The following is a 20,478-nucleotide window of genomic DNA, read 5'->3' as shown; positions in this document are numbered from 1 at the left end:
TATATACAAACAATACTGCTTAACTGCACCATATTATATACAAATAATACCGCCACAAGGTGCACAGATAACTGTACCATGCCATATACAAATAATACCGCCACAGGGGGTACAGATAACTGCACCATGCCATATACACATAATACCGCCACAGGGGGTACAGATAACTGCACCATGCCATATACACATAATACCGCCACAGGGGGTACAGATAACTGCACCATGCCATATACAAATAATACCGCCACAGGGGGTACAGATAACTGCACCATGCCATATACACATAATACCGCCACAGGGGGTACAGATAACTGCACCATGCCATATACAAATAATACCGCCACAGGGGGTACAGATAACTGCACCATGCCATATACAAATAATACCGCCACAGGGGGTACAGATAACTGCACCATGCCATATACAAATAATACCGCCACAGGGGGTACAGATAACTGCACCATGCCATATACAAATAATACTGCCACAGGGGGTACAGATAACTGCACCATGCCATATACAAATAATACCGCCACAGGGGGTACAGATAACTGCACCATGCCATATACAAATAATACCGCCACAGGGGGTACAGATAACTGCACCATGCCATATACTAATAATACCGCCACAGGGGGTACAGATAACTGCACCATGCCATATACAAATAATACCGCCACAGGAGGTACAGATAACCGCACCATGCTATATACAAATAATACCGCCACAAGGTTTACAGATGACCGCACCATGCTATATACAAATAATACCACCACGGGGTGCACAGATAACCGCACCGTGCTGTATACAAATAATTCTGCCACAGGATGCACTCATAACTGCACCATGCTATATACAAATAATGCCACCACAGAGTGTACAAATAACTGCACCATGCTATGTACAAATAATACTGCCACAGGGTGTATAGATAACTGCACAATGCTATATACAAATAATGCCACCACAGAGTGTACAAATAACTGCACCATGCTATGTACAAATAATACTGCCACAGGGTGTATAGATAACTGCACAATGCTATATACAAATAATACCGCCACACAGTGCTGCAGTAACTGCATTGTTCTTAGTGCAGATAACAGTGAAGTAAGGCATTGGAGACTTGTTAGTTTCCATTGAGGATGGCGGTGGAGGTCCCCCTTATCCTGGATGGAGAGGCGCTTCCTCTGTATTTACCTTCCTCCTTTCATGTTTGTCAGGTAAAGGATTACCCCCACGGGATCCCGGAGTGCGGGGCCGACGCCTTGAGGTTCGCCCTCTGCTCTCATAGAGTACAAGGTGAGGAGCAGCTGTATAGTGTAATCCTGTTCCCTGAGACTAGAGAGCGAGTGTATAGCCCACCCTTCTGCATGGCTGTGTCTGGTACTGCAGCTCAACCCCATTGGAGTGAATTACACCTCAGTGGCATGTTGTCCACACCCTGCGGTCATCTAGTCGTCACTGGAGGCCTAAGTATATGCTGTGTACTTTCCTCAGACCCCTGATGTTTGTTATACTATTAACCCCTTCCCTCTCGTTGTACTTTATCTTCTAGGTGATGACATTAATCTGGATGTAGCTTCTGTTCTCGCCGTGCGCCATTTCTGCAACAAAGTCTGGAATGGGGTGAAGTTCACACTGTCTGCGCTGGGGGAGGGGTTTACTCCTCTATCAATGGACGAGGTGAGGACGCGTCTATTTCATGTGCGCCGCCCCTTTAAATTACAAGAGGATATTTTGCTAATATAACAACATAGTAATTAGTTAATCGCACCTCCGTGGCAGCTGTGGCCGCTCGTGCCCCTGGACCGATGGCTGCTGGACCGACTGCGGCAGTTGGCGGAGGAGTGTGAGAAGAATCTGCAGAGTTACGAGATTCACCAGGTCACCGCCGCCGTGCAAGCCTTCTGGGTGAAGAACTACTGCGACATCTATGTGGTAAGTGGTGCATCACTGTGTGGAGGGGCGGTTTGCGCAATTTGTAATAACCTTCTTGCTTTTCATACAGGAGGCTGTAAAACCCGTCCTGAAGGGTCCCGGCGGCTCTGATGTGCAGCAGGTGCTCTACTGGGGGGCGGAGCTTACTCTGCGGCTTCTGGCGCCTTTTATGCCTTACCTCTCAGAAGAACTGTGGCAGCGTTTACCGCCGTCCGCCTCATGGCGCGCACCCAGCATCTGCGTGGCGGAGTACCCGAGCCCGCAGCACACGGTAAGGTGGTAGACGCTGTATGTTTATACTTGCTGGTAACCCACAGAGGTGATGTGGGGGTCTCATCGCTCTCGCTCCTCTGCAGGCGCACTGGTCGTATCCGGAGGAGACGCGGCGCTTTGACTTTGTGTACTCTGTGATCAGGACCCTGCGCGGCCTCAGAAGCGACTACAACGTGACTAAGGGCCGGCCGCAAGGTAAGGTGGGGGGTAACTCACAAGTAACTGGTCTATGTAATTAACCATTTCACACCCGCCTGATGTAAAAATTATATTGGGTGGTCGTGAAGTGTGTTTGGAGGGGGCTTGGGAGCCGAGTCCCCTCCATACCCATCGGCTATCAGCTGTTTCTGACAGCCGCCGGTAACTGCCGCCATTACAGTTAACTCTTTAGACTGCAGTCAAAGCTTACTACGCGTCTAAACAGTCAGTGTGAGAAGGGGACCCCTTCCCACACCCCATAGTCATTCCCCGCAACGTGATTCTAAGATATAGAAATATCACTATATTTATCCTGTGCGGTGAAGGCCGTAAAAATTTTTTTTTTTAAAGGGACGGCATGTCAAAAAGATTTTTTGTATTGCAGCTTCCAAAAAATTTGAATGAAAAGTGATCAAAAAGGTATATATACACCCCAAAATATAAACTACAGCTTATCCCGTAAAAACGAGCCCCCACAGCTGGATCGCCGTAAAAAAAAAGAAAGTTACAGTTCTCAGAATACGGCGATAGAAAGCACTTTTTAATAGAAAATTCGTTACTTTTTAAAAATAGAAAAACATTACAAAACTATATAAATTTGGTATTGTCGCGGCCCATAGAACACCGTTCATATATCATGTTTACTGCACTGTGATGCTGTAAAAACTAACCCCCCCTCTAAAATGGCGCAATTTAATAAAAAAAAATAAAAAATCCGCATTTAAAAATGTTTAAAACTTTTTCCGTACATTAAATAGTACCATTAAAAATACAACTCGCCCCGCTAACAACAAGCCCTCATACAGCCAGGTCAATGGGAAAATTAAAACGTTATGGCTCTTGGAAGTAGAGGACGAAAAAGCGAAAATAAAAAATGAAAAATCCCTGGTCTTGAAGGGGTTAATGAATATCCGTATCCATACAAGATCTCTGCCTGCTGTCAGTGAATAGGAACACTTACAAACTGAAGACCAGTAACCCCTCTCACTACTGAGGGGTTGTGCCAATTGCATCTAGTCTGTGTGACCCTCAGGACTGCAGAGTGATGCTCGTTGCCTGCGGAGATGTCCGGCTGATGTGTCGTCTCGCCTGCAGACACTGTAACAAACCCTCAGCTGGGAGAAGTAACAGGTCTGTGCAGGCTTTTCAGCCTATCGATGTAAATCAGACGGGTTCTACTCACTGACAGCAAGTAGAGATGTTGAAAATGGAGAGGAATTAAACGCGTTCCCTGGCGTTTTAAGATGGACGCTTAATGCGCACATCTTCGTATAGATGCGCTGCAGCAGTGTGCGCCTTTTTAAGGGGCACGCAAGCTTTCATTTGTACGAACTGCGAACGACACAGTGATCGGCTTACTTGTAGTTTGTCGCACGTTTGACAATGAGATAAATATTTTCGCCAGCGGCGCGTCCCTTCGTGTAAACAGGATGGACCTCTGACAGTAATGGGAAGTGTATGGGGTGGGGGGGGGGCATGAATGAATGCCGGACAGCCTGAAAATTGCAGCATATAAATACGTTAATTGCGCAGAGATCGGTCGCTGTCACATCGTTAGTCAGCGCTCGTTACGGGTAGATCCCTGACTCCACCCCTCACCATCGTCTTCCTCCGTTCTCCAGTCTGCATCTCCTGCTCCAGAGAAGACGAGCTGCTCTCTCTTCAGTCCTTCCTGTCTCCGATGCAGACGCTCTCGCTCTCCGGTCCCATCCAGCTCTTGGGGGCCGCGGCTCAGACGGTCGCAGATGGCGTTGGCTGGGCCTCAGCGGAAGTGACTGATGGCTGCCATGTTTACATGAACCTGAAGGTTAGTAGTTTGGTTCATTAACCCTTCCTCTCTCTCAGTCCGCAGATGCTGCGGTTTCTCCCTGCTGTGAATTATCTAATAGACTTTGTTTTTGGATCCTCACCATCCTGGAGATGTCTGCTTGCTGTCAGTGAATGGAAACATTCTTGTTTAGATCTGGAGGCAGCTCTGATCCCTGTTGCAGAGCATGTTACAGTGTACAAATTATAGATCAGTAACTCAGCGCCTCATTTCATAATAAATGGCAATTAAAATATGTAGATAAGTGAGTAACAACTTACAGTGTACAAATGGGATTTTAGCCTCAGTTTCTATTCACTGACTGGCCTAGATCTTGTAGATGAAGTACAGAGTAGATGGTGGAGCTGCAGAGCGGATGATCGCACAGCGACGAGCTGCAGCTACATCATCCCCTCCTGTAAGATCCTGACTGTGCTCTTCGGGTCCGCCATGTTCTTCTTCCACAGGGGTTGCTGGATCCGTCCTCAGAGCTTAACAAACTGCAGGCCAAACTTAAGAAGATGGAGAAGCAGCTCAAAGGCAACCAGGAGGCAGAAGAGGTAGGTTGTGTTATGGGGAGGAGGAGGTAGGTTGTGTTATGGGGAGGAGGAGGGAGGTTGTGTTATGGGGAGGAGGAGGGAGGTTGTGTTATGGGGAGGAGGAGGTAGGTTGTGTTATGGGGAGGAGGAGGGAGGTTGTGTTATGGGGAGGAGGAGGGAGGTTGTGTTATGGGGAGGAGGAGGTAGGTTGTGTTATGGGGAGGAGGAGGGAGGTTGTGTTATGGGGAGGAGGAGGGAGGTTATGTTATGGGGAGGAGGAGGGAGGTTGTGTTATGGGGAGGAGGAGGGAGGTTATGTTATGGGGAGGAGGAGGGAGGTTATGTTATGGGGAGGAGGAGGGAGGTGTGCTATTGGGAGGTAGCTTATGTTATGGTAGAGGAGGTAGATTGATGATGATATGGAGCAGGAAGTAGTTGGCTTAGTTCATATGTAAGTTTGACACAATGTTTCATGTAGGCCACGCCGCCTCGTTGGATGAGTTTTAAAATGTGTCTAAAATGATTACTAAATGTGGCGCAGTTCACTGAAGAAAACTTGAATTTTCAGTAGTAATTTGCCCCATAAGATGTGATTGGCTGAAGTGAGGAGCGTTGTGTGTGGTCTGTGCTGTATATAGGGCCACTACCAGAGTATAGTACCGCCACCGGACTATAGTACTGCTGACTCCCTATAGTACCAGAATAGTACTGCTGACTCCCTATAGCACCAGTATAGCACCGCCTACTCCCTATAGTAGCAGTATAGTACCGCCTACTCTCTCTAGTAGCAGTATAGTACCGCCTACTCTAGTAGCAGTATAGTACCGCCTACTCTCTGTAGTAGCAGTATAGTACCGCCTACTCTCTGTAGTAGCAGTATAGTACCGCCTACTCTCTCTAGTAGCAGTATAGTACCGCCTACTCTCTCTAGTAGCAGTATAGTACCGCCTACTCTCTCTAGTAGCAGTATAGTACCGCCTACTCTCTCTAGTAGCAGTATAGTACCGCCTACTTCCTATATTAGCAGTATAGTAACGCTTGTATATAATATCAGCTGAAGAAGAAGACTGGTGGTAGCATGCAGCAGATCCAGGAATGGAGTGTGCTGAGAATGAGGTGGCTGCGGGGTGCAGAGAGCTGGGATGTCAGTACAACGAGGTGATGGTGTAGGTGCAGTGGGGCTGGTGGCACTAAGACATCTTGTCATATATTTTTCTATCCTCTTCAGTCTTTTCTTTGGTTCCTTTAGGATTCTCTGCAGATGAAAATCTCCAGACTGCGACGTACGATGAAGATCCTGGAGGAGATGTCCTAGAGCGGAGGATAGAACCGTTGCTGACCGTGGTGCTGAGCGCCATCTGTGGTCACTGTGCGCACGGCCCATCCTTCCCCCGGACCGTGCTCTGCTCTCGTGTATAAAATAAAACTGCAATATGTTATTTTTTTACAAATCCCCTAAGTGTTTGTCATGTGTTACCGTCATGTCACACTGCGCGGCGGAGAGTAATACGCCCGCACCTAATCGCCCTATAATAGGAGCCCGGCCGCTAGTGGGGCGAGTCCAGTTGTCGCTCTTTGTACATGGAATGGCCTCTTTGTTAGAGACCCCCATCTACTAGCATGTTGGACCTCCTTTGACTTTCAGAACCGCACCGAATCATCATGTTGTCCACCCACAGGTATCAGAGGACCCAATAAAACCTTCCCCCGCTACTACTCTACCTCCACTAGCCTGATAGGAAGGGGTCATGGATGCATGCTGCTTGCGCCAAATTCTGATCTCCAATTGGCACGATACAACAAATCTGGATCCATCTGACCAGGAGATGTTTCTCTGCTGCTCAGTAATAACGATTTTTGCTCTTTTGCCCGCTGGAGTCTCACCTTTCTGTATCTCTTAGCCAGCTTTCACACGGCCAAAAACACAATTTGCACGTTCCTAATGCAATATTGGATCACGTTTCACGTGCTCGGCCGTGTGAAACTATCCTTAGACACAATGGTGCTGGAACTGGTCATCCGCTGTTGCAGCCCATCCGTGCTAAGGAACGGCAAATTGTGCATTGAGATATGTTAGTGGGAGCACTAGTGTTGAGTTCTGCTGTTGTGCAGTGCCTGCTGAGCAATGCTATTCCTGACATCCTCCTCTGACCCCTTTCAGCGACAAGTTGTTTCCATCCACAAGATCTCATTTCACTGGATGTTTGTCCTTGATCGCACCATTCTCTGTATACTCTCCACACTGTTATATGAGAAAACCCCATGCGGTTGGCAGTGACATCCTGGCCCGGCTAGTTTAGCACTGATGACCCGGCCTTGTTGGAAGTCACTCGGATCGCTGGATCTTCCCATATAATGTGGATTCACATTGAAACTGCCCCATGGAAAACTTGTCACATGATTTTATGCCGCATTCTGGGGTCACAGGGAGAATATCCATACAGGGAAGCTCCAATTGTGAGATGGTAGGGGGATCTAATAAAGGGGTCAGAGCCTCTAATAAAGCTGCTGTCAGTGTATACCTCACTTATGACCATCAGTACCTCATTGCGCAGTACTCGGATACACAAGCACCTTCTCCTCCATTCGTGCCCCTTTAGCCTCTGACTGTTTATCACTAATTGTCATCTTCTTTGCTCATTTGAGCTCTCCGCCCAATAAGCCGTGTGCCTGGGGGTCTCTGAGTGTCCACTGCTCCATGTAATAGTATATTGGATGGTGTATTCACAGACTACATTATTACAGGCGCACATATCACGCGGTCAGACCGCCGTACTGATGCTTCCTCGCAGCATTACACAATGAAGAACACAAGTTCACAATTAGGTTTATTATATAACAAAGATGCAGGATGTCGCGCTGTAGGATGCCCCGGGGGGGCTCGCTCGGTGGACTGGAGGGACAACAAACGTCTGGAGCTACAAGAGAGATGAGACCACCTGAGGATACACGCAGGGACGGGCGGAAGGACAAATGTACAAAAATAAATATTTACAACTTCTGTTTCCACTTATAAAAAAAAATGTTGTGCTGGTGACGACTGTCCGCAGACCGAGGAGCGACGTCCTGCGAAGAGAAAGGCGTGGGTATTAGAACTGGTGGGGTTGTGACATTTGGGTGAAGACCCCTCTGACCCTCGATGCCCAGTGGCAGAAGATACTTAGGGGTTGTCTTCTCTTGGAGAAGCAGATGAGACAATATGGATGTCGCTCCCACCTCCCCCTGGATCATAGTGATCTTCATTACACATCTGAACTCGTAGACTAAAGATCAACTTTAGGAAGGCGGGGGGGTGGGGCTTTGTCTTTAGAGCCCACACCCTCTGCATCCCGAACCAGTTGGGTTCAGTACTTGGTACTACGCCAAGGCTCAATTTAGATGGCAACACTGCGGCTATGTTTTAGTGTTCATATTAGGGTCACAAGCTCCAGGACTCAACCCCCAACTCAGCTGACCATAGAGTTCTATGGGGATCTCAGTTCAGTGTACTTGAATTGACAGGGGTCCAAATCTTGTAGCTCCAAAAATATAGTTGTTTGAAGGAGGCTTAAGGAATAGGTTACTGAAGACATCCTATTGTTGGGAGGACTAGTGGGGGTCCTGGTGATACAATGATGCATGTAGATTAGGTGATGAGAAGTTAGTAGTAATTTCTAGCTCCCTCCCCGGGTCCTCCCCATTCCTTGAGCAGTGGACTTACCTCATTAGTGACCAGTTACATGTTCCATCATCGATCCCTCACCCGGACTGCTGGGAAATCTGCTTATTTATAGAACCTGTATACAAAGATATAAATAACCTCCTTACTATGTATCCACCGATCGAATAGTGAGTGCAACTCTGGAGTATAGCAGAGCATGTAAGTCAGGATCAGTACAGGATAAGTAATGTATGTACACAGTGACTCCACCAGCAGAATAGTGAGTGCATCTCTGAAGTATAATACAGGATGTAACTCAGGGTCAGTACAGGATAAGTAATGTATGTACACAGTGACTCCAGCAGAATAGTGAGTGCTGGAGTATAATACAGGATGTAACTCGGGATCAGTGCAGAATAAGTAATGTATGTACACAGTGACTCCACCAGCAGAATAGTGAGTGCAGCTCTGGAGTATAATACAGAATGGAACTCCGGATCAGTACAGGATAAGTAATGTATGTACACAGTGACTCCAGCAGCAGAATAGTGAGTGCTGGAGTATAATACAGGATGTAACTCAGGGTCAGTACGGGATAAGTAATGTATGTACACAGCGATTCCTCCAGCAGAATAGTGAGTGCAGCTCTGGAGTAAAATACAGGATGCAACTCAGGATCAGTACAGGATAAGTAATGTATGTACACAGTGACTGCACCAGAATAGTGAGTGCAGCTCTGGCTTATAATACAAGATGTAACTCAGGATCTGTACAGGATAAGTAATGTATGTACACAGTGACTCCACCAGCAGAATAGTGAGTGCAGCTCTGGAGTATAGCAGAGCCTGTAACTCAGGAGCAGTACAGGATAAGCAATGTATGTACACAGTGACTCCTCCAGCAGAATAGTGAGTGCAACTCTGGAGTATAATACAGGCTGTAACTTGCAATGAGTACAGGATAAGTAATGTATGTACACAGTGACTCCAGCAGCAGAATAGTGAGCGCAGCTCTGGTGTATAGTAGAACATGAAACTCAGGATCAGTACAGGATAAGTACACAGTGACTCCACCAGTAGAATAGTGAGAGTAATGGAGAGCTGTTCTATACGTAAACAATAAATGGAGTTTGCTTCACTCCTGATGTTGGAGGGTGGAAGAACATACCAACTCCATATCATTAAACCAGTAATTCTAGTGCTACAAGACAGCTATCTAAGCTGCTAAGCTATTAGGCCACTTTCACACGACCAATAAAATAGAGTAAGATTTGTGTATTGCGAGACACACAAATCTTGCACAAATATGAACCCCATTCTCTTGATACAGATGGGCGATTTTTTTTCCCCCGCATCGTAGTGCGGGAAAAATTGTAGCATGTCCTATCTTTGGGCGTTCCCTCGGAATGCATTGCCCATTGCTTTCAATGGAGCGGCAAAGCATTGCATGGCGTGCGAGTGCGATGCGAGGTTTCCCATTGAAACAAATAGGAAACACTCCCCGGTCCTCCGCTGTGGCTGTCAGGATCGCTACTCCCTCAAAAGGAAATCACGCGTTGACAAGCACGATATCGGGCAATGTGTCACAGCCCTATTTCGCACTCGGCCATGTAAAATTAGCCTTATGTTGTCCCATTTTACCGTTGGGAAACCTCTACACCCAGCATTCCCTGACAGCTTGTTGAAAGTATGACACTTCTGCATTGCTATGTAGTATTTAGACCATCACATGGTAGGTCAGTGACTGGTATCGTCAGAGGAGGATACTGCCTCTTGTTGTCCCTTACCTGAAACTTGACTTTGGGATTGACGGTTTTGGGAGAAGCTTCCTGATCCATGGGATTGGGAGATCTGTGCGAATCCTCCTCCAGCTCCTCCGCCAGCTCCTCCGCCAGCTCCTCCGCCAGCTCCTCCGCCGGCTCCTCCACCAGTTCCTCCACCGGCTCCTCCACCGGCTCCTCCACCAGTTCCTCTACTTCCTCCGATATGGGATTGTGAGATTTGGGACATCGGACCGCCGGGGACCACTATTTTTCCACCTGTAAAGACATTGAGATTCAGTGACTTGCCGTGTATTGAATTTCCTAGAAGAATAAGAAGCCTGCAGCCCAGATGGCATGGAGCCGTGCCCTGGCACACTGGATGACGCTTTGGTGCCCGATTGCGCACTTGTTTGCTGCACCCATACATATATTTCCACCATTAGAGGAGGATCTGTAGATAGAGGCCTACAAAGAAGACCCATATACATCAGCGGCAGCAACAAGAACATGGGTGATGGAGAGAGGAACAGGAAGCTATACTAAAGAAATGGAGCAGGGGTCTTGTATATAAAAGGCGCAACGTATTAGCGATGACTCACTTTTTAACCCTTTTAGGGCCAGAACTATATCATTTTTTTATTTTCGTTTATTCATCCACACCTTCTAAGAGCCATAGCGTTTTATTTTTCCCAATGACATGGGCCTGTGAGGGCTTGTTTTGTATTTTTTTTGTGGCACCATTTCATGTACTGTATAATGTGGGGAGAAATTTTAAAAAAATACATTGGCGCCATTTTGGGGGAGGTTTAGATTTTACAGCATTAACAGTGCAGTAAAAATGCCGTATAAGCTTTGTTCACTACAATTATGGTGATACGAAATTTGTATTGTTTTTTAATGTTTTTCTATTTTTAAAAAATAAACATTTTTTTCCCTAAAACTGCTTTCCTTCACCATATTCTGAGACTTGTAACGCTTTCATTTTTTTGTTGATTGGGCTGTGTGGGGGGCTTGTTTTTTTGTGGGGTGAGTTGTAGTTTTTATTGGTGCCATTTTGAGAAAAATATGTATTTTTGATCACTTTTTATTCAAAGTTTTTGGTAGCCAGAAGAAAACAAAAAAAAAATTATAATTATACCAAATATGTGGTTTTCTTTCATTTACATTTTTCCATGGGGAATACAGAAAAAGGGGTGGGGTGGATTTTTGAACTTTTAATATTTTTTAATGTTAAAAAAAACTTTATTAAATCTTTTTTTTTTACACTTTTAGGGCTTAGTCACACGGGCGTTTATTGCCGCGATTTGCGCATGCGCATGCGTCCGGCGATTTTTTAAAACCATTGCTTTGCAATGGTATCGGACACATGAGCGCTTTTTATGCGCTCGTCCGATAAATTAGAGAACAGAAATCGCAGATCGCACCTATCTGCGATCTGCGATTCCTGTTCTCTTCTCTATATGCGCTCAATGGGGCCGGCGGCAGCAGCGCCGACCCCAATGAGAACATATAGAAGATAAATCATTCTTCTCTGCCACAGCTGGAACAGCTGTGGCAGAGAAGAACCATGTTTGCCCATTGAATTCAATGGAGCGGCAATACAGCCGCTCCATTGAAAGCAATGGGCTGCCGGGTGCGCGGGGTTAATTGTCGGGAAGGGGTTAAATATATAACCCCTTTCCTGCAATGCATCCTGAAAAGTGAAAAAATAAAAAAAATGTATGTACTTACCTGCTCCCTGCAGCTGGAGATCCCGGCGGCCGGCCTGCAGTGGGTGTGAAGGGGGTGTGACTCAGGCTTGCCCCTGATTGGCTCAGCCTGAGCCAATCAGAGGCTGATCTCAGTCACACCCATTCATGAATTCATGAATGGGTGTGACTGAGACTTGCTTCTGATTGGCTGAGCGCTGAGCCAATCAGGGGCAAGCCTGAGTCACACCCCCTTCACACCCACTGCAGGCCGGCCGCCGGGATCTCCAGCTGCAGGGAGCAGGTAAGTACATACATTTTTTTTATTTTTTCACTTTTCAGGATGCATTGCAGGAAAGGGGTTATATATTTAACCCCTTCCCGACAATTCATCCCACACTCGCCCGCAGCGCTTGCATTCAATGGAGCCGGCTGTATTGCCGTCTCCATTGAATGCAATGCGCTGGACAGCTCCGGCCCGTTTCTAATGAAACGCGGCTAGGAGCAGATTTTCGGGCGATTTTTGGGCCGATTTTTCGGCGCCGGTCACGCGATTTGCGCATGCGCATCCGTCATGCGATGCGCAAATCGCGTGAAAAAACGCCCGTGTGACTAAGGCCTTATTCAGTGACTATTTGATTGCTTGTACTATACACTGCAATACTACAGTATTGCAGTATATAGCGATTTTTGATGTTTCCTCAGCCAGGGCTTGATAGGCATCTATGCTTGGCAGCCCTGTGAGCCTTCAGAAGGCTCCGGGCTGCCATGTTAGTCCATCGGCAACTCTAATCACGGCAGTTATTGGAGGCTGTCAGCCTTCAGAAACAGGTGATAGTTGTTGGGTATGGAGCGGACTACTGACTGTAGTTTTTTAGAGCCTGGGGGATATTTTGCACAATGCGCTTTATTGTTTTTCAGCTATAAAGGACAGTCACTGCTGACCATCCTGCTAGGAATGGGATCTTTTAGCCTCTTTAGGAACATACAGAAATAAGAAGGAAGAGTGTCAGTGTGATCCTTACCTTGTCCGTTCTTACATCCCTTGGACACTGGGACATCTTTTGGGTTAATTCCAGCTGTAAAAAACAAAAACATTAAAGTAGAAAATCAGAAAATCATATTCAATGTATGAATGTTATCTACATATTTAGGACCCACCATTTTTCTTCTCATACTAGACTCGGAGACGTTTACATTTATGGTCTTCTGTTTCAGGACCACAGCTGTGGCATTTAGGTCTCTTCATTTTAAAATGACCCTTGGGCCAGTTTTAGATTAGTTTTTAGGATGCGTCTTACAGCCACCATACTCGAACCTTTCAATGTGTTACTGGATCAAATGGAGATCACCAAAAGGACACATAATGGTCCAAAAGTAGTTCTGTAGAACTACAGGGGGTCCTGGCATTTTGACAGTAATATAGACATTAAAATGTGGCTGCAACACATCAACAGCCTTGGGACCATTGGAGAGAAATTGCCCAGTCTTGCTTGGTTCTATCTTGTAGGCCACTGCATGGCGAGAACCTGTGCAGGACTTTGCTCTCCAGAAGAACTGCATTTCAAGCAAACAAATGTGGGGAATTGGACCAAGCATTGTGGAACACAAAGGGAGAAAGGAACACGAAGATGTTCTGTACTTGATGGTGAAAACCAGCACAATAATTGGTCCATTGTTACCTACGTTATGATAAGTCCCTTTTTTTCTACATAGACCATAAAATGTAAGCAAAATGGTATACAGAGAAGACTATGGAAAACTTGGCCTCCATGTCTCTTTAGTGAGGGCAAAAAATATCTGAGTATGATCTACAGGGGGTCATGAAATGGTGAAAGTTTAGGGGTCAAGCCTCTCACCTTAACCTCCCCCCCAGCCCCACACCCCGCAAAAAAAACCCTTACTCATTATTTTGCATTTATATTTACCTGGTAGTTTAACAAAGACTGGTGCACCACCACCACCAGACATTGAGCCAGTGCCGAAAGAGCCTCCAACACCACTGCTGCTACCAACTTGTTGTCCAAAGCCACCACCTAAAAATGCTCCTCCACCTCCTCCAGAGAATGAACTTCCACCTCCTCCGGAACTCTGGCCAAATGAACCTCCACCTCCTCCTGAACTCTGTCCAAAGGAACCTCCACCTCCTCCGGAACTCTGGCCAAAGGAACCTCCACCTACTCCGGAACTCTGGCCAAAGGAACCTCCACCTCCTCCAGAACTCTGGCCAAAGGAGCCTCCACCTCCTCCGGAACTCTGGCCAAAGGAACCTCCACCTCCTCCAGAACTCTGGCCAAAGGAGCCTCCTCCGGAATTCTGGCCAAAGGAACCTCCTCCGGAACTCTGGCCAAAGGAGCCTCCACCTCCTCCGGAAATCTGGCCAAAGGAACCTCCCCCGGTATTCTGGCTAAAGGAACCTCCTCCGGAATTCTGGCCAAAGGAACCTCCTCCGGAATTCTGGCCAAAGGAACCTCCTCCGGAATTCTGGCCAAAGGAACCTCCTCCGGAATTCTGGCCAAAGGAACCTCCTCCAGAATTCTGGCCAAAGGAACTTCCACCTCCTCCGGAACTCTGGCCAAATGAACCTCCGCTACTCAAACTATGTGAGCTGCCTTGCATTAAAGAACCTCCACTTATTGCACCACCACTTCCTCCACCACCACCACCTGCTCCCCAGGTGCCACTACTGCCTTCTTGGATAACTGTGTTGGTGTATTGCGTTTCGATTTGCACTCCTCCACTGCTCATAGATCCTCCTGAAGATCCAGACTGACCTGCAAGAACCAAAACAAAGGCTGTGAAGTGATCCTTCAGGACTCAATAATTACTCAATCATATTATCTCACTCATCTTGAGAAACTTTGCAAATACCTTACTTTGGTGATCTTCTTCTGACCTTCATTCCTTGTATACTATTGACACAAAGCGCTACACTCACTATTCTGCTTGGTATTCTGAGCTCTCGGTCTCCTAGCACTGCCTGCTGGTTCAAAGTCTGGAGTGCTAGCAGGTAGAATTCTGCTTTGACTTATTATAAAATAGCAGAAATCTAAAAGCAGCTCTGAATGGGGTGGGATTATACGTCCTGGTAAGATTCAAGGTCCAGACCCAGAACACGATGCCACTGAACCTTGGGACCTCCATGACCTCATTAAACCACCAGATCCATCTATGACTCCATGTGTATCCTCCCTTCATACTGTCCTCTAACTGTGACTGCCCGATCGTATTATAATAAGATGTCATATCATTTACTAGAAAGAGTTAATATCATTAACGTAAAATGTGGCGGCGCTGCCAGTGATCACCAGAATACCCACCAGAACCTGGCGAAATCTGGATGTAGCCTATAGTCCCATTACATATAGGGAGCGAGGCGACTGAATCTGTAAAAAATGAAGACAGAAGTGAAAAACTGAGAAAACAATTGGGGAGGGGTTATTATAATATACTAGAGACATACTAGATTAATCATTATTTATCTCATATCCATTTATCTATACTACTACTATTACATGTAACTTACCAGAAGAACCAGTTGATCTGTAGTTTGGGCTCCTGCAGAAAAGAACTTGTGGAGCAGCATCTAAAAGATAAAAACTAGTGTGAAGTGTATGTTTTCATATAAAAATATATTATTGTCCATGCTGATAATCAGGGATTATCTGATAATTTAGAACTTGTCAGAGAAAACTCGAAAACCTCAGCGGCTCCTATCAAAACCTGGATGATATGTAGGAAGCCTCCAAATGTGGGAATCAACTGTTGCAATAATTGCCCTAAGTTCTGACTAGAGTGTGAACCAAAACAGGTCTGGATTATTTTTTGGCCTTTTGGGACTGTGGATTAAGATATTCCTGTGTAATAATAATTGTATTCGTTTTTATCCAATTTTTTATTAATTAGTAAAAATAAAATTACAAGACGGCATCTTTTACGGTTTACTACATTCCTGGTAGTGATAATTATGAATGAGGATGGCAGCACATTTTTGCGTCATATTATTAAGACTTTTAACCCTTTGCTATACAATTTAGGATTCAGGGTTTCCTATAGGCTTTTTCTTTCTGCTATTATACAATGGCGTCATCTGCTGGCTAGAGCCAGTACTGCGGTATGGGACATGCTGGAGAGGCCCCCGACAACTGAGTGGCCAGTAATCTACAGTAAGAATACTCTGCCGGACGTCTTCCGACATCGTAGCTGTACAGCCTTCAATCAGAATGTCTTCAGACGTCAGACAATGGATTGGAAAGGGTTAATATTTTTTATTTTGCTTTTTCACTTTTCTTTGAGTTTTTCTATGCCACGTGTTAGCCAAAAAGAGAATTTTTGGCAAAATCCTGAAGTAACACGAAACATTCAGCATTAGTAAGGAAAGGGGAAAAAACGCTGTCAGATAATAATTTTTAGCATTTTTTAGGACAATTCTATGTTATTTGAATGCCTGTATTAAGTTTTTAGAATTATTTTTTTAACTTTTCTCTTTACTCTTACTGTTTTAAGACTTTTTTTATGACACATGTTCCTCCAAAATCAGAAGAGACGTTTGGGGAAAAAAGCATTAAAGAGTAACTGAACTTTTGTACAACTGTTGACATGTTATAAGGACATATCAAAAGTTTTGCAGGTGGGGGTCCGAGGGTGCTGAGACCTCCACTGATTATTAAACTGAAAGGGCTGCAGTTCTCACCCGAGCACTATACCCCCTCCGCTGTGATTGTTACTTGTTGGTTCTTCTTGGCAGCTGAAGACGGACGCATAGAAGTCTATAAAAGTCTATGCATCCATCTTCAGCTGCCGAGATGAGCTGACAAGTTACAATCACAGTGGAAGGGGCACAGCGCTCGGGTGAGAACTTCTGCTCATACAAGCACTGCAGTTCTCACTTCTTTGAGTTTGACTTCATCTGCCAAGAACAGGCAAAGAGTAACAAACACAGTTGAAGGGGCTGCGGTGCTTTAGTCAGCGCTATAGCCTCTTAATTTCCTCCAGTGATCAAAACTTTTGACATGTCTCTATAACTCTTTCAGGGGGTTGTGCCAAGATAGAAAGTCATACCCTACACACAGGATAACTTTCTGATCAGTGGAAGTCTGACTACTGAGGGCCTTGAAGTTTCACACATGAATAGGTACACTGGAGACTTTCTAATGCTTGAACTGAGTTATCTCCGGCACTCCCATTGAAATGAATGGAGCTTTAGTGCACATATGTGACTACAGCTACATTCAGGCCCCCTGTTCTCTGGTTTAGTGGGGGTTCTATCAGTTGAATGGACCCCAATCAATCAGAATCCCCTATTCTATTATATACATAGTGCTCTGTATTATATATATAAACAGCTCTCTGTTACTGCATCCTATGTTGTATACACGCTTCTCATTGGGCGCTGTGTATAAAGAGAACTGTAGGGCAGAAAAGGTTGAAAACCTGCATCCTCCTTCCCTCTTAGCTTTTTCCATATTATCTTTGAACATATAAGGACTAGCTATTTGCCATGTGACCCACAACTTAATCATCATGGCTGCTGCTATACGCCCTACCGCACCCTCAAATCAATAGTTTGCTGTGCAAGCACATTTTAGGAAACGCCCGTCATAGTTCCCACTGACCCTGTTATATATTATCCCTACTCAGAAGGACCAAAGTGATTCATACGTGGGCTCTTCCTTATCTGAGAGGTGTTACATATACATCCAAATGAGGCCGGAGCTCAGCCACTCAAAATGGGACCTCATTGTGGACCTGACAATTGTATTCAATCGCTCCCTCATTTAACCACCTCAAACCAGGCTGTATGCTTCAGTGTATTACTAAGGGCTCGTTGTACAGCTAAAGTTGCAGCACCATCATATCTATTAGTACCATCAGCCCCACCAAGACCATCAGCAGTATCAGCTGTATCAGTATCATCAGCCCCACCAACACCATCAGCACTATCAGCTCTATCAGCACTATCAGCACCATCAGCATCATCAGATCTATCAGCTGCATCAGCACCATCAGCTCTATCAGTACCATCAGCCCCACCAGCACCATCAGCAGTATCAGCCCTATCAGCAACATCAGTATCATCAGCTCTATCAGCACCATCAGCTGTATAAGCATCATCAGCTGTTTTAGCACCATCAGCATCATCAGCACTATTAGCCCCATCAGCTCTATCAGCACCATCAGCATCATCAGCTCTATCAGCACCATCAGCAGCATCAGCACTATCAGCACTATCAGCACCATCAGCAGCATCAGCACCATCAGCACTATCAGCTCTATCAGCACCATCAGCATCATCAGCTCTATCAGCACCATCAGCAGCATCAGCACCATCAGCACTATCAGCTCTATCAGCACCATCAGCAACATCAGCGTTATCAGCTCTATCAGCACCATCAGCAACATCAGCGTTATCAGCTCTATCAGCACCATCAGCAACATCAGCGTTATCAGCACCATCAGCACTATCAGCTCTATCAGCACCATCGACACTATCAGCACCATGGACAGAGGATGGGAGCTTTTTTTCTAGTTGGACATTCCTTAGTTTGAGTTGTCATCGATCAGTTGTGTCCAGCCAGTGGTTATATGCTGGAGCCAGACACACATGATCACATTTTTGAGCACTTTTTGCACTGATCTTGTGTCCATAGCCAAATCTCGAAACATTTCATGCAATGTTATTTTTGCCGGACGCAGGGAGACATCCAGAATCAAAACTCATGTGCCAGATCCATCAAACACTAAGGGACCGGCTCCAGCATTAGTTTCCCTTCACATAAAATTCAAGAAAATATAAATTACTTTTTGTACATCAGATTTCTGGCACATAAAAGTCAAAATTTGGTGTCTTTGGCCGGGCCGCCACTTTTTCAGAAAAAACGGCATAGTTATGCTCAGCCTGTCATATTTACTGTTATTTACACCCGAAAATGGCAAAGAGATTATAGCAGAAATACCGGTATTGGATTCCATCTGGTACACAGAGATGGCGCCAGATCCAACTATTGTATTCAGATGCTCGTGCCTCCTAATACATTTGTCGCACATTGACGGTCTACGTAAATGTGCAGCTCAGTGTCCAAATTATACAAGGAGTGTAAAAGGACAAAAATGTATACATTTGTTTCATTTATTTGTGTTACAAATTCATTGTTTTAGTGGTAAAACTGGTATAAAAGTCATAAAAAATATGGAAAAAGGAAACAAAAACAGAAAAGAAAAGTGTAAAAATCATAAAATTGGTCTTTCATCCGTTGTTTATGTGCAAAAAATAAAGTTTTTGAAAAACATTTTCTACATGATTGAAGAGTTATAGTAAAAAAATGAAATACGTCCTGTCAGCCTAAACCTGTTCTGTGATGACGGCTGCAGCTCTGGGTTCTTCAGGCTTTATTTTGTGATGCTATATAATATTACACATCCCCCCCACTTTACATACTAATGACCCCCTATTATGGTACTTACTGCAGACACCTAGTAGAGCTGTCCAGCACAGAAGGGCCCTGAGTGGACCAAGCCTGCTCATCCTGGCGTTCAGAGGTGACCTTTTTCCAAGCACAGGAACTCTTCCTCAGTGAGTCAGTAGCATATATAGAGCTGGCTCAGTGGGAGGAGATGCCGCATCTCTCGGCTTGGCTTGTACCCTGGGATGTGCCTGACAGAGCATGCCTCATGAGGGTGTGAGAGGGTGCGACACCCATGGGTGCGACTGTTTATGACTGCGCTTATTTTCATCCCAAAACAAGCTACCCAGCAGTTATAGGGTGGAGACTGCGGTGAATCACTGATGCTGCTTTCTCTCCCTCTTCATCCTCTTCTTCATCATTCCATCAATCTTCCTCATCGAGTGTCAGTCTCGTTGTTTCTACCAAACCCTTACAGCAGTTTTAGTCACTTTCCTTTTTAAAAAAAACTTTTTGTATCTTTTTTTATAGCAAAATGTATCAAGTTTTGTATCACTGTTTCATTTTCTTGCTACTATTTTAGTTGTTTCTTTTTTATGGTATTTTAATTCTATTCTGTTTACTCTTTAATCTTAGTTTTTTTTAGTCTTTTTGTGTTTTCTTCACTCCTAGGTTGTATTTACTCAGGCCATAAAAACCCGTGATTGCGAGACGCACAGAACTCGGGTGTTTAAAGAACTCATTTTCAACTAGTTAATTCCCATGGGTGATTTTTTACTCAGTCTGATAGTGTGCGAATGAAAAATTGCAGCATGTCCTATTTTTGGGCGATTCACTGTACGAATTGCTCATTATTCTGCAAGTTCTGTATATACTCCAGTATAAGCCTAGTTTTTCAGCACATTTTTTGCGCTGAAAAAGCCCCCCTCGGCTTATACTCGAGTCAGGGAAGGCTTAAAAAAAAAAACAACAAAAAACTCCATACTCGCCTCCCAGCGGAAGTCTGTGTCTCTGGCGGCGATGCGGCAGGCTGTTTGCATTACATTAGTTTAGTGTTTAGCATTTCTATCATATTTCTTCTTTGCTACTTTGTATCTATTTTATTTTTTATTACAATTTTGCATTTCTTATGAGGAAGGAGGCAGAAAAAAAGCCTCATTAGTTTCATTCTCCGTTATGGTGGTTGAGGTGATTCCTCCGTATCTCATTCTGAATCATTATATTACAG

The 20,478-nt window shown here is 45.1% G+C and overlaps 2 protein-coding genes across 5 annotated transcripts in view; one reads left to right on the top strand and one right to left on the bottom strand.

Annotated features, from left to right (window-relative positions):
• Nucleotides 1-6,216, top strand: part of VARS2 (valyl-tRNA synthetase 2, mitochondrial) — a 34,595-nt gene extending 28,379 nt beyond the window's left edge. For all 3 annotated transcript variants that reach the window (XM_066581588.1, XM_066581589.1, XM_066581590.1), the window contains 8 exons: nucleotides 1,224-1,302; nucleotides 1,559-1,686; nucleotides 1,789-1,941; nucleotides 2,012-2,212; nucleotides 2,298-2,409; nucleotides 4,035-4,219; nucleotides 4,687-4,779; nucleotides 6,007-6,216. In XM_066581588.1, coding sequence (XP_066437685.1) covers nucleotides 1,224-1,302; nucleotides 1,559-1,686; nucleotides 1,789-1,941; nucleotides 2,012-2,212; nucleotides 2,298-2,409; nucleotides 4,035-4,219; nucleotides 4,687-4,779; nucleotides 6,007-6,072 — 1,017 coding nt within the window. In that variant the 3' untranslated portion in view covers nucleotides 6,073-6,216. The remainder of the gene's footprint in view (nucleotides 1-1,223; nucleotides 1,303-1,558; nucleotides 1,687-1,788; nucleotides 1,942-2,011; nucleotides 2,213-2,297; nucleotides 2,410-4,034; nucleotides 4,220-4,686; nucleotides 4,780-6,006) is intronic.
• Nucleotides 6,217-7,572: 1,356 nt separating this feature from the next.
• Nucleotides 7,573-19,467, bottom strand: LOC136580758 (uncharacterized). 2 transcript variants are annotated; one of them, XM_066581587.1, is made up of 9 exons: nucleotides 19,312-19,467; nucleotides 15,374-15,433; nucleotides 15,168-15,233; nucleotides 13,776-14,621; nucleotides 12,873-12,926; nucleotides 10,338-10,435; nucleotides 10,184-10,301; nucleotides 8,458-8,533; nucleotides 7,573-7,823 (listed from the first exon to the last, which is right to left on the bottom strand). In XM_066581587.1, the coding sequence occupies exons 1-8, from the start codon at nucleotides 19,370-19,372 to the stop codon at nucleotides 8,496-8,498; spliced, it is 1,341 nt and encodes a 446-aa protein (XP_066437684.1). In that variant the 5' UTR covers nucleotides 19,373-19,467; the 3' UTR covers nucleotides 7,573-7,823; nucleotides 8,458-8,495. The 2 variants fall into 2 exon arrangements, with proteins under 2 accessions (XP_066437684.1, XP_066437683.1); XM_066581586.1 differs by having other exon boundaries at nucleotides 10,184-10,435.
• Between the last annotated feature and the right edge of the window lie 1,011 nt (nucleotides 19,468-20,478).

Source organism: Eleutherodactylus coqui, chromosome 10 (assembly GCF_035609145.1).
Source record: "Eleutherodactylus coqui strain aEleCoq1 chromosome 10, aEleCoq1.hap1, whole genome shotgun sequence".
NCBI lineage: Eukaryota > Metazoa > Chordata > Amphibia > Anura > Eleutherodactylidae > Eleutherodactylus > Eleutherodactylus coqui.
The sequence above is the reverse complement of the archived record's forward strand: the minus strand, read 5'-3'. Positions and strand labels throughout refer to the sequence as shown.

Coding starts and splice junctions, on each gene's coding strand:
- LOC136580758 (XM_066581586.1), bottom strand. CDS start 19,372: ATGAGCAGGCTTGGTCCACTCAGGGCCCTTCTGTGCTGGACAGCTCTA. Junction 15,434..19,311: donor AGCTCTACTAGGTGTCTGCA/GTAAGTACCATA, acceptor TTTATCTTTTAG/ATGCTGCTCCACAAGTTCTT. Junction 10,436..12,872: donor GGGATGTAAGAACGGACAAG/GTAAGGATCACA, acceptor ATGTCTTTACAG/GTGGAAAAATAGTGGTCCCC.